The 18,110-nt window shown below is 37.7% G+C and overlaps 2 protein-coding genes across 2 annotated transcripts; one reads left to right on the forward strand and one right to left on the reverse strand.

The window, feature by feature from the left end:
• Positions 1–3,875: 3,875 nt before the first annotated feature.
• LOC125192256 (putative late blight resistance protein homolog R1B-16) lies at positions 3,876–7,052 on the reverse strand. The gene is made up of 2 exons (XM_089069936.1): positions 4,341–7,052; positions 3,876–4,204 (listed from the first exon to the last, which is right to left on the reverse strand). Exon 1 carries the CDS (start codon positions 6,980–6,982, stop codon positions 4,361–4,363), a length of 2,622 nt encoding a protein of 873 aa, XP_088926062.1. The 5' UTR covers positions 6,983–7,052; the 3' UTR covers positions 3,876–4,204; positions 4,341–4,360.
• Positions 7,053–15,589: 8,537 nt separating this feature from the next.
• On the forward strand, positions 15,590–17,319 carry LOC125193721 (tyrosine decarboxylase-like). Its single transcript, XM_048091586.2, has one exon. The coding sequence runs from the start codon at positions 15,634–15,636 to the stop codon at positions 17,167–17,169; it is 1,536 nt and encodes a 511-aa protein (XP_047947543.2). The 5' UTR covers positions 15,590–15,633; the 3' UTR covers positions 17,170–17,319.
• The last annotated feature ends 791 nt before the right edge of the window (positions 17,320–18,110 follow it).

The following is an 18,110-nucleotide window of genomic DNA, read 5'->3' on the forward strand; positions in this document are numbered from 1 at the left end:
ATGACTGTCGTTAATGGAGTGAGACATTAATGATATAGTATAATTCTAAAATAGCCCTAACCAATGATCATCAAGAATGGGATATTGATGATATGTTACAGGTTAGCATGGGGTTTGCATCACATTCTTCGAGAATATAGTTGTTCTCACAACTATGAGATATCAGATACTCGTGATGGACACATGGTATACTTTGGAGAGTATTGGTATACCCTACTATTAAACTGTTTTGTTAAGTGTCTACAGTTTATTAGTGCATGAAGTATGTAATAGTCCTTGGATCTGAGGTCATTACACATTTTGTTTGTCGAGTGGTGTGCTTTAATCTTGTCCAACGCTTTGCCTCCCAAAGGAGGATAGAGACACGGACCTGTGTTGGGTATATCATAAGATAAATGAAAATGGTAGTTGAGCCAAGAATGAGATTCATTCCTCGATTAGAATTTCAAGAGAACATTCAAATTCTCTATATTACTTGACCACTAAGTCATTGGCCAATGCAAAGATATATTCGATTAAAGTAATTGAATATGATCGAATGAGTCATTTAATAAAGATGAGATAAAGTGATTGAGCTATTTGGATGACACATAGCAAATCTTAGGCTCAATCGGGTGGTTCGTGAATGAAAGGATATTACTATAAACTTTATGTAGAGGCTTGTTTACCGAATTCACGTAAACGTCCTTCATATATCGAGCTACGCTGCCAACGCAGTCTAGGAGTTTTGTGCAGACTTCGATTAGATCGTCGTCGATAATGAGGGCCTAAAGGGTCACACTATAAGTGTATTTTGATCCGCTCAAGGGTACAAAGTTGGAACTGCGTATTATATCTAATGCTAGTCCAAGTGGGAGATTGAAAGGATATGGGCTAGAATTAGATTAATATGGATTAATTAATTATAGTTGGGCTACAATTATATTAGTCCATAAGCCCAACAATCATGAAACCCTAGTGACTCTTCATCTATATAATGGTTATTTATTCTCCATTGTGGAAGAACAGAAATAGCGTAACATTAGAGAGAAAATACGTAAAGCTTTGTAGAGAGAATTCCTAGCATTCTTCTACGGAGCAATTGTACCGGGATAGTTCCTGCATCGGATTGGATTACACGTGGACCTCGATAGTGGTGGATTCAACTTGCAGGATTCAATCACAGAAGAAAACAACACAACAAGTAAGATTTAGTTTCGTTGTGTTTTACGTGCTCAACTTGCAATATAATTATGAATCTAGATCTGTATTCTTGTATGCAATTTCCGCTGCGCTCATTAGATGAATACAAGAATTCCCAACAGTTTAATCTAGTTAAGTGACCGACTTAATAACTCTAGAGACGGTAATTCAAGGAGGTCGATTGTGTTTTGGATCCTAAAATTCTACATCATTAGCCTGTTTTGTATCATATGTTTTTATGTTTCTTGTTATTTGTTTATTTATTTTATGTCTAGTTTATAAAATCAAACTAAAAACTATGTGTCTCTAGATAGTATGTGATGCTTAATACTCCCTCCGTCCCAGATAATTCGACCCAGTATTTCATTTCGGGTCGTCCCACATAATTTGTCTCACTTCACTTTTACCATTTTTGGTAGTGGACCCCATATTCCACTAACTCATTCGTACTCACATTTTATTATAAAACTAATACTTTAAAAGTAGGACCCACATCCCACCAACTTTTTCAACTCACTTTCCATTACATTTCTTAAAACCCGTGCTGGGTCAAAGTGTGTCAAATTATCTGGGACGGAGGGAGTATATGGCAGTCAGTTGCAACATTATTCCACGTGTTCGATATCCCGTTACTGATCTTTAGCTATACTAGATCTACCATGTATGCTTGCAGGTATTTTTAGTGCTAATAAATAGTACATCAAAGTGGTTCAGATGATTTGGCTCACGTTACCAGACCAGGTTCTACGGTCTGATGTAAGTTATCTTAATTTATTGGGTAATACTACCTCCGTCCCTCAAATTTTGACACAGTTTATCATTTCAGTCCGTCCCTGAAAATTTGACACACTTCACTTCTACCATTTTTGGTAGTGGACCTCATATTCCACTAACTCATCCTACTCATATTTTATTATAAAACTAATACTTTAAAAGTAGGACCCACATCCCACTAACTTTTTCAACTCACTTTTCATTACATTTCTTAAAACCCGTGCCGGGTCAAATCGTGTCAAAATTTGGGGGACGGGGTAGTAGGATTTTGTTTATAGTTTCCACAAAGTTTGTTGTTGAGAGATTCTGTGGTATATATATATCTAGTGGTAGGAAATTTGTATGCCACAATATGGTGTGTATTGTAGGATTTTGAGAAAAAAAAAATGTTATCTACCTTTCTCTTGATTATTATAATGTGTTTTTTTTTGGTTCACAAGTCCAAGATGGTTGAAGTTCATATTACCAGCTAATATTGTAATATACTCTGTGTCTTCTATGTAATATACTCTCTTTATTTTGAATAGTGCCAACTTAATAGACTGATTTCATTTGATCACTTTACAAACTTAAAAATCATCTTTCACTTGGAATAACTATATTAAGTTATGACTGTGGAGTAATGGGGTATGTAAGTCCATCGTTATCCATCATGAAAGTTGGGCCTCATGACCCATCTTTATTCCTAAAGGCTCATTGGACCACCTTTACCAATGTTTTTAAACCCAGCATTACCAAGTCCAAGATGTTTTTATTTTGGTACACAAGTCTAAGATGCTTTAAGGTCATATTTCCAGCTACTAACTCTACCTACTCTCTTTATCATAATTTATTCAGCTCTTTTTGTCCCAACTTAATAGACTGATTCATTTGAATACTATAAAAACAAATACAAACTTAGAAACTTATCTTTCACTATCGCCATTGAAATAATTGTTTTAAGTTAAGACTTTGGAGGGGAAAAAATATGACTTTCAAGGAAGAAAGAAAGACTTTGGATGAATGGAGTATGTACACCCCAATCATTTTATGTTGGATCTAAGGAAATTCAATAAACCAAAAAATGTAGTTGGGCCTCATGAAGTCCATCGTTATTCCTAAAGGCTCATTCGACCACCTTTACCAATGTTTTTAAGCCCAGCACAACAAGATGAATTTTCATATGCTACTAATTTAAGATGATTGTTAAGTGTTAACTCAAGGGGTGTGGTCGAGTGGTATGAGACTCGTTTATTCTTAATTAAATGTTCAGAGTCACTGAATCCGCCGGTGGATACCCTTGGTAATTACTAAAAAAAATAAATTATTATTACTCTCAGTCTTAAGAAAGAAGTGAATAAAGTAGAAATAAAATAATTTCTATTTATAAAAATAATGATAAAATTGTAAGTTATTATAACTATTATCCTTATAATTATAACAATTACTCCCTCCGTCCCAGTTTTATAGTCACATTTTGCCATAAAAGTCCGTCACACATTTATAGTCACATTTAGAATTTTCCATATTTAGACATAAAATTTTACCCCATTATTCACTAAATTTACACCCAAATGCCATTATCAACACAAAAATAAACCAAAACAAAAATAAAAAACCAAAAAGTCAAAAAGGGACCCACCTTCAACCAACTCACTTCATTTATTACACACTCCATCATCTCACTTCATTTATTACACACTTCTCCATCTCACTTCATTTATTACACACTCCACCAATTCCTTAAAACTCGTGTCATAACTAAATGTGACTATAAATCTGGGACGGAGGGAGTATTATTTATTATTACTATAAGTAATTATAATTCATGATATTTAGAGTACAATAAGATTTTCCTAAAATAATAATTAATGATACAAAAAGATTAATTCTCGTAGATTAACGAATTACTAAATTGAACAAATAAAAGTTTTTCCAAATACATAGAAAGCACTATTTCATTCAATAGTTAACACATGAAAATTCATACATCTCAACATAAGCTTAACATTCAAACAAAGAGTGAAATCACTGTCAAATGATCGCCAGTGCTTTTGCTTGAGAGGGCAGAAGTTCTGGCCGCGGCCAATCAATCCACCGTTTGCAATCGGGGTGAAATTGTGGCGTCGTTGCGGCAGCAAATGGGAAGAGAGGAAGAGAGTCGATCAGGCAAGAACTCAACAGTAACTCCTTCATGGCCACCAACTTCATTCACAATCATCATTGTCCTTTGCTCCATAATATTTCTTGAGATTGAACAGCACGGGTCCTAGGCACGACCGAAATGAAATACAACGACTTAAATAACTCGGGACAAATGGAGTAATATTAATAATTTTATAATTAAACTAAGGCACAATAAATTTGAAATGAAGGTCGAAAGAAAGTTAAGTGGAATAGAAGACCTTGAGATGATGAATGGAAGTTATTTGTAACTGAAGAGACGCAGAGACAGATTGCTACTGCTGGTGAGGCCCTCTTCTCGAATCGCGTTATTGAAGCTCTCCATTGTTTCCTCGTCACCCCGAAAATGTATTGTAAGTCGAAGGCTCTCATTACCAAGCTCCTCTTGCTCTACCAATGTTCTCATTGCGGAAATGCTGGAAGATGCGCTGCAAAATCTCAACTCAATATCTTCGAGCGTTGCTATTTCTCCTATGTCTGAAGGGAACTCAACCAGTTTACACAAATCTTCTAGATGAAGATCTTCGAGGACTGGAAAATGGGAGTTGTCTGCATCCCAACAAACTAAATCACCACAACCATCAATAGTCAAGCTTTTCAAGTGACAGAATTTTCCCTCAACAGGGGTCCAAACAGATCCAATGACTGAATTTTGTAGCAATGTAAGCTTTTCAAGATGGGGCAATGATTCAACCATCATAGTCAACTCTTCCCAATCAACACCACATCCAATTAAAGTCAGCGATAGGAGAGAACTTGGGAAAGTGAGGTTCATAGCGAACTTACGCCACTTGGAATTGCCATCGAACTTCAATTCTAGGTATTGCAGATGATGGAGGCAGCCAAGATTACGGGGACAGTAATTCCAACTTACTTCATCACAATAGGATAACTCTAGTTCTCTCACATTCGGGATTCTTTTGCAAACCTCTTCACTAAGCCTTAAATTCTGCACTTTCAAAAGTGTGTATAATTTTCTCATAACCATGCGATTTGCTTTATCCACAGGAAGAGGATCAATGAGACAAATCATGTCGACCTCAATCTGCCTAAGCTGTAGCATCTCCCAAATCCCATAAGGTGCAATTACTTTTGATTGATTTGGTACAAAAATTGTTAATATTTGCAGATTCCAAAGCAATGATATCGATGAGGGAAGATAATAAAGAAACCGGCGAGGGATATAAACAAGATTCACATTAAGATACCGCAAGTTAACTTGCTGAAAAATAGACTCACTTATGAATGTCGTAGCAACGTTACTCAACGTTCTCAACAATTTCAAGTCATACAGATTGTTTATACCGTAACGACCTTCGTTGCATATCAGACAACGGACTGGGGCATTCGAGGTTATTGTTTCATGATTCACCTCTCCATTGATTAAAACCCGACGCTCTCTAGTTATGCCTCCTGAAGTTTCAAATACTGATAAAAACTCCTCTTTCTTGGCAGTTTGTAGGCACAATTCTCTTACTAGATCATGTACTTTAAATTTATATACGTCTCCCTTATAGTCCCAATCATCCACTAATATGAGATTTCTCATATCAAGATCCCATAAATAACCCGCTGCAACCTTTTCCAATATGCGATTATCAAAATGCTCTATAAATCCTTCAGCGATCCAAAGTTTAAAAACATCCTGCGCGTAAATCTCTTCATCTTCTGGAAATGCTCCAAGCAGTAGGAAACATGGCTTTAGACGAGCAGGCAAGTATCTATAACTCAAAGATAACACATTCAAGCAATGCTCATCGTTCCCCGTAGAATACAAAATTGATTGTGCAACATTCTCCCAGTAGGCTAGAGCCGTTGGGGACGTCCTGAGATGGCCTCCGACAACAACAATTGCGAGGGGAAGTCCTTTGCACCGTGCAACTATCTTTCTTGCAGTCTCCTCCAACTCATGAGGGCAACCTTGTTGCTCTGCAAATGCATTTTGACAAAATAGATGCCAACTATTGTCGTCATCCAGAAAATCCATTTCAACACGATCGCCTAAGTGATTGGCTACATTCGCATTCCTAGTAGTCACAACAACTCGACTTCCATTGTTTGTATCCGGAAAAAGGGATTTCACATTCATATCATCCCAGGCTTTGAGGTTCCACATATCATCTAGAACAATCAAGTACCTTAGCCCGAATAAACTCTTGTATAACCTTTCTCGCAGCTCATCAACAGTTCCACTAGTGGATCCCCTCACACAAGACAAGAGTTGTGACAAAATTTTGTGAATGCTATACTCTAGAGATATTGTAGCCCAAAGGCAAACATCAAAGTGTTGCACGATATATGGATGTTTAAATGCATTTATGGCAAGAGTAGTCTTACCGATTCCCCCCATGCCTTCGATGGGGATGACTCGTCGACTCAAGGGGCCTCTGGTGAGCAGATGCAGAAGTTGAAGTAAGATATCATCAAATCCGACCATGGAAGAGGTGAGAAGAGGCGTTGACTTTGTGGATGATGATGAATTTGTGGATGGCTCCAACAATCCACTTTGCGAACTCACGATTAATGCCTTTCTTTTCATGTAATCCATTCCTTGGGTTACTTTCTGTAGATCCAGTAGGAAACGAGATGATCGCGTCTTTCCACAACGGATCTGATCCACCATATGTGCTTCGATCACATCTTCTGCCACTTGAGCTGCACGCAAAATTCGCATCTCTAGAGCTTCTGCTGTTTCTCTTCTGGATCCATGAGAATCGTCGTAGCTTTCAATGAAATTGATCAGGAAACAGACACTATCCCAAAGGGATCCAATCTGTTCTAACTCAAAGGTATAGTTGGGGTGATCGTAGATAAGGCGTAGATTATTTTGAAGAGAAACTAGAGCTCCGAAAGCTGCTGCCATGGATGGATCTCTAAATTTCTGTTTTTTTTAGGGAAGATCAAGAAATGAGAAGGTCGCTTGTTTGATGAGATTATAAAATGACCTCAACATGGCTTGTAGTACAGCAAATAGCCAACTAATACTCCATTCATCCGCAATATTATACTCCCTCCGTCCACTTTAGGAATATCGGTTTACCATTTTTTAATGTCCCACTTTAGAAGTCCCAGTTTGAATACTTTACAAATGATATTAGGCTCCACATTCCACTAACTTATTTCCACTTATATTTTATTATAAAACTAAAATAAAAAAGTAGACTCACATTCCACTATTTTTTTTCACCAACTTTCCTTTATATTTCTTAAAACTCGTTTTGAACTCAACTGAGACTCCTAAAGTGGGACGGATGAAGTAATATTTTATCCATATCACACGGTTGACGGTAGTAAGTTTAGAATATTTTTGAAGAAGAAAACAACGTTTCTACTTCTTTTATTTTTAAGCAATATTGGCCCCTAATATAGAATTTTCTAAAAGTTGATTTTCCTACGAACTTTCAATTTGGTAAATAATATTATGAACTTTCCCTAATTTATTATTTCTCATCATCGAAAACACTTAGGCATTAATGGACTGAAGAACAATTTTAGAGGATGTGCTTCAAAAAAGCTATTCTCAAATATTAAAAAACTTGAAGTTCTCAAATGATTAATTAAAAAATTATTTAAATATACCCTCTAAAATAAATGTTTAAGCCAGACGATAAAATTACTTTATTGTATTACCGTCGTCTAGCAATAGTGATCTCTTTCGCAATTTCATTCGTCTATCAATAGAAATTTTAATTACATCACATTTTGTTGTAACTAATAAGTAAGTCTCAAATTTTATTAATGCTCAAGATTTACGGTTCGGACAGTTAACCGTGAAATCGTAACCATGAGATTTAAATAGAACTAAAACAGTCACTTTTGAAACAGTGATTCGGTTCAGGTTCTAAAGTTTTGGAACAAAAGCGTGCCGCAACCGCAAAAAACCATCAAAAAACCGTGAAATTGAGCCGAAATTGCAAAAAATTGCCAAAAACTCATAACCGTGAAAATCATAAAAAAAAATGGCTTCGGAACTGAAACCAAAACCGAAACCAACGGTTTGGAACCGGAACCATGGGCATCTCTACTATTAACCCATATATTCTATTCATATTTAATACTAAAACTAACATGCAAAACTTTGACCCCCAACCAATAATTTTACCAACTCACATTTAATTTTACATTTTTTAAAACAGGTAATAAGAAAGGGACTCATGATCGTCAACAAGGGAGCAATATTTTCTAAGATAATATTTAAATATTCCATTATATTTAGTATAATTGTACTTGATCCTACGCGTTTTAATTCCCGGATCCATCACCATGTTTAATCTGAAGAATAATAATAAAGTTGGGCCTCATAAAAGCCCATCATTGTTTCTAAAGGGTCATTGCGCCTATGTTTTTTAAGCCCAACAGTGTTCGTTGCAAATTTCAAGTGTTTCAAACTAGTAGGAAAAGAATGTGAAGTATGTAGATTGAGTATAAAATTTAATTTGGACGACAAAAATTCAGACGACTTTGATCAGAATAGCAACGAAAATTAAATGAAGACATAATCAGAATCTTGATCTATCAATAACGGAAAAGCAAATTGTTTTAAAAGAACCCTTACCGGATCTAAGAATTGATGAAACAATAAATAACGATACAATAGAAATAATTTATTAGTTCAAAGAATTATTATATAGACCAAAAAAGTTTGCCTTATTAAAAAAAAAAAGCTAAATGCCAGCCTACCCGAACCCGTATATTGGGTACCCAATACGGGGAAGGATCCCTTGCTGATGATGTCGTGCACAGCATAGCACTTTGTGAATAAAACGCAGGCATGCTTCCTTTTATCCTTTTTCTTTTTTCTTTTTCTTTTATTTATTATGTGTGTGGAAATGGCACAACACCTGTTGTGCAAGCAGGGGATCCATTTCCACCCAATACCTGACCTACGGTTTTCCGATATTCAATAGGGAAACCCTATATGTCAATGAAGGCACACAGTACCAAACCACGCACGAAATACATATCGAATTAGTTTTAAAGTTATTTGGCTTTTGAATTTCTTAAGTTATACTCCAACCGTCCAAAGATAAGTGACTCATATTCCTTTTTGGGACGTCACAAGATAAGTGACCCATTTTCTTTTTTGGTACTCTCTCTCTTATTTTTTCTCTCTACTGTATTAACCGTCTTACTTTATTCACTTTCCACTTTACTAACAAAACCTCATTTCCTTAAATCTCGTGCCGAAAAATTTGTGGTCACTTATCTTGGGACGGAGGGAGTATTAGTATCGTATAGTATTTAATTTTTATGTATAAATATGTGTATATGTGCTTATTAATAATACTCCCTCCATCCCTAAAAATTTGTCACCTATTTCCTTTTTCATTCGTCCCTAAAAATTTGTCAGCTTTCACTTTTACCATTTTTTGGTAGTGGACCTCATACTGCACTAACTCATTTCCACTCACATTTTATTATAAAACTAATATATAAAAGTAGGACTCACATGCCACCAACTTTTTCAACCCACTTTCTATTCGGAGCGGATCACCTCATTCAAATAATACACCATTTCATACTACACTAGTAAAATATTGACACGTGAATATTTTTTAAATTAATAAAATAAAAGAATAAAAGATTAATTATCATGATGAGTACATGTCATCATACACCAACATTAACCAATAAATAAACGTATAATCACACTTCCAATTCCATCTTGTTGGAGGAGAAACACCATATTACTTCAAGTCATGAATGCAAATTTTCGAGCTGCTCATTTTCTGATCAACCAGAACACAAACATCATCAGTTAAGGTGACATTATCGTTCTTGAAATTCCACCTTCACTTTGTTATTTATCATTCTTTTGTTTTTTCCCCTTTTTCTTCTGAACCAAGGTTTAACTTTAGAAGAATGACGGCACGTCGGCAACGCGGAGGATGAATTTGAAAAAAAAAAAAATCAAAGCCCTAATCCCCAAAAAACATTCATTTCAAAATTATGAATCCCATTCTTCCATCTCTGATTTCTTCCATCCCATCCATGCCATAAATTCAGACTTTGTCGAGCTACCGAAAATTGAAAAACTAGAAGCAGCAGCAGCAGAAGGCAGCGAGTGAAGAGAAAGAAATGATTCAGTTGCTTTTCAGCCTAATTTTCATGAGATAAGCTGATTAAAAAATATCCACATGTCATTATTTTACTAGTGTAGTATGAAATGGTGTATTATTTTGAATGAGGTGATCTGCTCCGCTTTCTATTATATTTCTTAAAATCCGTGCGGGTCAAATGGTGACAAATTATAGGGGACGGAGGAAGTATTACATTTTACTAGTTAAATTATGTTAATTGTCATATATTATGACCGTAGACATTTGTTATTTAATTCTACTTAAAAAATTACCACTTGGATGCATAAAATTAATTACTACTACTTGTTACTTGTTAGTAACCAACATATGGAAAAAGGCTATTTCATTGATCGTCAGTAATTACACATGACTATCCATACATCTTAACATAGGCTGACATTCAAACTAAGAGAGAATCACAATCACTTAATCGCCGGAGCTTTACAGAGGGGGCAGAAGTTCTCGCCACAGACGAGCCACCGCCGTATGCAGTCGGGATGAAATTCGTGGCGGCAATCCAATGTAGTCACCGATCCCCGATACAGATCATCGAGACATATGCAACAAACTTCTTCTTCATCTTGATCCGTATCGTCGCAGCGACGTGTCTTGAAACAGGAGAGAATGTCGTCTTGGGGCGAATCCACGTGGCAGTCAGATTGAGGCGACCAGACCCTGACCACGACGTCGTAGCCTTGAAAGTGCAAGACCTTAAGAGTAACTCCATCATGCGCCGCTGCTTCATCCCAACCGTACATCATCGTCGCGTACTCCTCTAACTCCTCCGCGCCCACTGGCCACCGTAAAATCGCTACCGGCTCAACAGTATATGTCTGCTCCATCGCCTTTGATTTTGGTATGAAATTTGACAGAAAGAGAAGCTTTAGGGTTTTGAGAAGTGTAACAATTTGAAGATATATAAAGTTGCTTTAGCTCAAATTAATATTTTTGGGAAGAATATCTGATTTTGAGTTTCATTATGGAAATTTTAATGATTGAGACTCGCATGGAAAGTAAAATTTTGTTTCGCTGACTGAAATTGAATTTTGATTTTTCAGGTGACTCTATCTAATGGAAATACTTTCCTTATTTATAATAATATTAAGAATAATTTATTATTCAAAGTGTGACAAAATTATTTGAAGGCCATATCTTACAAAACAAATTTTGAAATAAAAAATTGAAACTTTTTAAATGTGGAAGGAAATTACAATAACCAATGCAGATCAAGGAGAGAGAGATCAGGATATGTGTCGATCGAACAGATTGCATATAACTAATATTATTAAAATATTACTATGATGGAAAGCGTTTTCTCCAACTTAGTTAAATCTGTACTAAATTTTTGTTACTAATTTGCGTCTCTTACTTATTTTTGAAGTTTTCGGATAATTGGCGTCTCCAATATTATTGACGTAGTGGACCACATTGTGGATGATGATTTTGAAATTTTGGGATAGTTGGATTTGGATTTGGATTTGATGATGTCAAAGTCGATATACATTTTCCTTATTTATTGTATCAAGATTAATTTAATCAAACCATCAACTTATCTCAAGGCCATGATACCATAGTAGTATTTATTCTACTAAAACAAATCAGATAAAAAAAATGTATTAAGTAACTTCTAGTCGTAGATTGCCTTATTTTTTAAAAAACCAATTATAACTATACAGTATTTTATGTTTATTTTTAATACTCATATTTATTAAAAAAATAAACTAGTAGTATTTTTTAATTTCATCAAACATAGAAATTGTACAAAAATATATGCAAGAATAATGGAGAGCTAGTATTTTAACATTGAAAATTTAAGTAAACGAGACGTGGGATCAGAAGGATCCGTTATATTTTGCCTCATTAGTTTTTTTACATGATTTGATTAATCAATATATTGTTGTTGGATAAAAACATGACTTGGATGAAAGCGCATAAATTGTATTAATACATACCTCAACAAATCCAAGAATCGATGAAACAATAACATTAAATCGTTTAGCTCAAATAATTACATAGCAATAAAAGTTGGCAAATACAAAAAAAAAAAGTTGCGATTAATTCGTCAGTTGATACTAAGAGAGTCTAGCATTAAGTGAAGCGGCTCCTTGATTGCTGTAGCTTTGCAGAGTGGGCAGAAGTTCTTGCCGCGGACGAGCCACCTCCGTATGCAGTCGGGATGAAACCCATGCCCGCAATCCAAACTAATAACCGATCCTTGGTACAGATCGTCCAGACATATGCAACAAACTTCTTCTTCATCATGATCCGTATCGTCGCAGCGGCGTGTCTTGAAGCTGGAGAGAACGTCGTTTTCGGGGGAATCCACGTGGTCGTCGGTGTTGGTAACGGTCCAGATGCGGATATGCAAACCGTAGCAATTGGGAAGAAAGGAAGAGAAGCCGGGAGGAGGGGTGGCTTCAAAAGGCAACAGCTCAACGGTAGTTCCTTCATGTTGGGATAATTCATTAAACCACGTCGCTGTCGTTTGGTATTCCTCCATGCTCCATGGCCACCATAAAATTACTTCCGATTCAAGAGTGCGTGTCTCTGTCTGTGTCGCATCCATCGCCTTTGATCTTCCGGAGAAATTTGTTAGCGGGAGAATTTGGTGTTTAGAGAAGTATGAGAGAAGTTATATAGGGTCGCTTCAGCCTAATTATTTTGGTAAGTATCTGATTTTGCGTTTTGATTATGGAAATTTTTTTTATCGATTAGCTTTGGGAAATTAAACAAACAAAAGAAACGATGTCTTCGGTTTAGATTAGAAATATTAAATAAACTAGGAGTACTTATTTTATTTATTTGCCAAAAATAATGCCTCCTTTTCGATATTGATATAGAGTTTGATGGGTGTTGTAACTGCACTACGGACATGCATGTTGGCAGACATTCTCCATCTTGATAACATTGAATATGTGGGGATGTCGCTGATAGTCCACATCAGTGTTGCATGCAACTGGAAGTTTTGTTTTCTGTTTTGGATTTTTCAAACTTGGCACGGTCACAGTGAGATGCATGTATGGATCATTTATGCACATCCACGACGGCAAATTGTATGTACTTAAATTACAAGCCATAATGAGTATTCTGAACCACTTTGACCGAATGCTGAAATCCTTTCGTGCTAAGTGCCAACCTAATATTTCTTGATTCAGAAGCAAATAAGGGATGCTTGTGGAAAATTTTCCAAGCTCAGAATCTGTCGGATGACGCATCTCTCCTGGAGTCTGGGCATGCTTTACGTGCCACCACATGGATTGAGTTGTAACTCAGACAAATACAATTGTCTTAATCTTGGGATCCGAGGAAAATAATGCATCTCCTTAAATGGACTGCTGCTAGTATCCATAAATCTAGCCTAACCACAAACTTTGCATTCGGTCATATTCTTGTCTTGTGTCCAATAGATCATGCACCCTTTCTTGCAACAATGTATCTTCAGATGTGGCATATCTCTAAAGTCCGCATTTGTTTCTTGCACTTGTAGAAACTGTTAGGCATACAATTTGGTTTTGGCAGATGCTTATCTATAAACTGACACAATTCATCAACAGCTCACTGAGGCATTTGAAGTTCGGACTTCATAGTCATTATTCGAGCATTTGTTGACACCTCAGAATAATCACACTCCGCCCACAAATCAGACTTAGACGCTTCTAACAAATTGTAGAAATGTTGCGACTCATTAATGTGGGGCTCTGACATGTATATAGGCGGAACATATTACCAATGCTCTTGAGCACGTGATAGTCCTCACGCATTGTGCACTATATGTTGGTATGGATTCAATGGTGGATCACAATGCATGGATTCTATCCATCTTGAGTTGAACGACGCTTCAACATCGTAGTGAAATATTCGGTGGGATATTTTCTCTCATACATCCACTCTCTTCCCGAAATTTTATTCTTTCCACTATCTATCATATAAAAATAATATAAATCAAATCAAGTATAATACTAGTAATATTTTGAGTTATTTAGCCCATAAATTTCGAATAATATCCAACAAATAAGTATAATAATATTTTAAATTATTTAACCCACAAATATAGAAAAATAGCTAACGAATCAAGTATAATAATTCAGCCCACAAATTTAGAAGAATGACTAACAAATCAATTACAATAATTTAGTCAATAAACTTAGAAGAATAACTAATAAATGAAAGTTGTACCTTTCAATAATTGAAAAATATCAAGTTGGGCCAACCAGATGCAACGGAAACACTTCCAAATCATAGACAAGAAAATGGGAAGAATGAAAAAAATAGGAATTGGGGAATATGAGTTACATGGGTTGTAAAGAGGGTTTAGGGGTTAGGGCATAAAGTTGGGCGTGTGAGAATGGGGAAAATGAGAAAGAAGAAAGCAGGCCTTGATAAGAATTAAAGTGTTTGCAAGCACATGTACTTCTACTCGCAAATTCGCTAGCAAAATAGGGACCCCGGTGTGTATTCTCACAAACCAATGGCGGATAGTAATAAAATTTTCTTATGGCCAAGTGTTCGCAAAACGGAAGAAATTCGACTAGTTGTTTTTCATGGACGGATGGAGAGATGGAGAACAATATGAATATACTAAAAAAGTGTCTGAAGATTCGGATTTAGCACATCCCCATATCGGAGCTAGCTTCTAGCTTTTACCAAAGATCGCTAGTGTTCAAAAGAAAAGACACAAGTCTCTCTCCACCTTGAATCTCTAAACCTGACACCATGCCCGATCCCCACTTTGACAATGTTTTTGGTGCGAGCAAACGGGTCGACACGATTGGAGCGGGGTTTGACCGTCCGAGCGTAGCCATAGAGGTACCCACGGTTCAGGAACTGGCGGTTACGGTTCGGAACCACCGGTTCCGGTTTTGGAAATTGTTGAATCGGAACCGAACCGCGAGGGTGTTACGGTTTCGGTTCCGAACCGGCAGTTTTGTACGGTTTTGAACCGCCGGTTTATGCGGTTCCGGCTTGGTATCACGGTTTTCTAGCGGTTTTAGCGGTTCCGGTTTGGAACCGGCGGTTCGGCGAAGTTTCGGTTCGAAATTTTTTGAAACTGAACCGAACCACGGTTCATCAATTGACGGTTTCGGTTCGAAAAAATTCTCACAGTTTCGGTTTTAACCGCCGGTTCAATAAACCTTGGGCAGGTCTAGCGTAGGGTTTGGATCTTGGGTTTAAGTTGTTGGTGGAATAATCGATAATACCAACGATTAATCAACAAAAGAGAAAAAAAAAACACTAGTGAATAATAATCTATCCACCAAAGCACCAAGCCACCAACCCCCACTCGATTACGACCAAAATCAACCTCAACTTGCCTCATTCCACTCTCTCCTTGTCTCTATATATATCCAAGCATCTCATTACTCATTTAATATCCAACTCCAAATTATCTAACAAAGTGAAACTTCCATTAGTAGCAAAAAAAAAATTCAAATCCATGGGCAGTCTACTCAATCAGAAACCCGAAATCAAAACCGGCTTCCCCGGTTCAATCATCAAGCCCTTGGACCCGGAAGAGTTCCGGCGCCAAGGCCATCTAGTCATCGACTTTCTCGCAGACTACTACAACAACGTCGACAAATACCCCGTCCGCAGCCAGGTGGAGCCCGGCTACCTGAAGAAGCGGTTACCCGAATCCGCCCCTCACGACGCGGAGCCTATCGAGGAAATCCTCCGCGACGTCCAAAACGACATCGTCCCCGGCATCACCCACTGGCAGAGCCCCAACTACTTCGCCTACTTCCCCTCCAGCGGCAGCATTGCCGGATTTCTCGGAGAAATGCTGAGCACCGGTTTCAACGTCGTCGGATTCAACTGGATGTCGTCTCCGGCCGCCACCGAGCTCGAGAGCATCGTCATGGACTGGCTCGGCAAGATGCTCGAGCTTCCGTCGGAGTTTTTATTCTCCGGCGGGGGCGGCGGGGTTTTGCAGGGCACCACCTGCGAGGCCATCCTCTGCACGGTGGTCGCCGCCAGAGATCGGGTTTTGAGGAGGATCGGGAGAGAGAATATCAACAAATTGGTGGTGTACGGATCGGATCAGACGCACTCTGCTTTACAGAAAGCTGCTCAGATCGCCGGAATCAATCCTGGTAATTTTCGGGCGGTGGAGACGTCCAGATCCAGCGAATTCGGGCTCACGGCGGAGGCGTTTCGGGCTCAGATCGAATCCGATTTGAAATTGGGGCTGGTGCCTCTGTTTCTGTGCGCGACGATCGGAACGACGTCGTCTACCGCGGTAGATCCGCTCGCGCCTCTTTGCGCGGTGGCGAAGGAATTCAACGTTTGGGTGCACGTCGACGCCGCGTACGCCGGAAGCGCGTGCATCCTGCCGGAATATCGCCATTACCTCGACGGCGTCGAAAACGCCGATTCCTTCAGCTTCAACGCGCACAAATGGTTCCTCACAACGCTCGATTGCTGCTGCCTGTGGGTGAAGGATCCGAGCGCGCTCGTGAAAGCGCTCTCGACTTATCCGGAATATCTGAGAAACAGAGCCTCCGATTCGAAATCGGTGATCGATTACAAGGACTGGCAGATCACGCTCAGCCGTCGATTCCGGTCGATGAAGCTGTGGCTCGTACTCCGCAGCTACGGCGTCGCGAATCTGAGGAAATTCCTGCGGAGTCATGTGAAGATGGCGAAGAATTTCGAAGGATTGATCGCGATGGACAGGCGGTTCGAGGTGGTGGTGCCGAGGAACTTCGCCACCGTGTGTTTCCGGATTTCGCCGATTGAGATCGGCGGGAATAGGCAGATTGTGTCGAAGGAGGAGGCGGCGAACAATTTGAATGCGAAGTTGCTGGAGACGATAAACGAGTCGGGGAAGATATACATGACGCATGCGGTGATCGGAGGAGTTTATGTGATGCGGTTCGCCGTCGGAGCGAGCTTGACGGAAAATAGGCATGTGATTTTGGCGTGGAAAGTTGTTCAAGAACATGCAAACGCACTCTTGAATAGTTCCTCGTGATTTTTTTTTTTATATATTTCTAAAAAAATGTACGAATCTGACTATATGTGTTTTATTCTAAAATTTATAATATAATCAATATATATTGTGAATCATACGTAATTATATACTCCCTCGGTTCCCTAGTAATAGTATCATTTTTCCACACAACTTTATTTTCTTTTATTTTTTTTCTCTCTTCATCTCTCTGCCTTTTTCATTTTTCACTTTATTCTTCTTTTACTTAACTCACATAACACAAGTTTTCTTAATCTTTGTGCTGAAAAGAAACGCTTCCATTACTATGGAGCGGAGGGTATATATGTGATATATATGTGTGTTGTAACAATAGCGGATTCAAAACACAATTTTAGGGGCAGATATTGTGAACAGAAATGTATTAACGTTAGAAATTTTATGGATCTAGCTCGTTATAATAAAATTAATAACCAATCTAAAATTTTAATACTATACACTAAAATTATTATCAACATTATAGTAGTATATAATTTTATTAATACAGCATGCAGAAACAATTACCATTTGATCACAACCATTTTACAATATACGTAAAAACAACTTTAAAAATTCTTAAAACGACATTGCTTCGTAGACTTTTTAAAAGATATACATATGCAGATCGGAGCCGCCATTACTATTTCCAGCAGCCGCTTCACTCCTAAATCCGGCCCGCCACTAATTATTTATATTTCATGTCGCGTCTCAGCTAGAATAATGATGTAATTAAATAATTAATAGTGACGGTTTAAATTTTAGTTGTTGAAATTAGAGTTTTATTACGCTTAGGAACTTATGAGTTATGACAATAAATATCGATCAAAGATGAAAAAATAAAGTTATTTTAGTGAGTGAATGCCCTCATCCGATGTGGATAGGTCTGTAACCCAACAATCTATAATCAGGATTATATAATTGAAGTGAAGTAAAGCTTAATATTACAT

This window comes from Salvia hispanica, chromosome 4 (genome assembly GCF_029641045.1).
Source record: "Salvia hispanica isolate PSC_SH4W2 chromosome 4, Shi_PSC_v1, whole genome shotgun sequence".
Lineage (NCBI taxonomy): Eukaryota > Viridiplantae > Streptophyta > Magnoliopsida > Lamiales > Lamiaceae > Salvia > Salvia hispanica.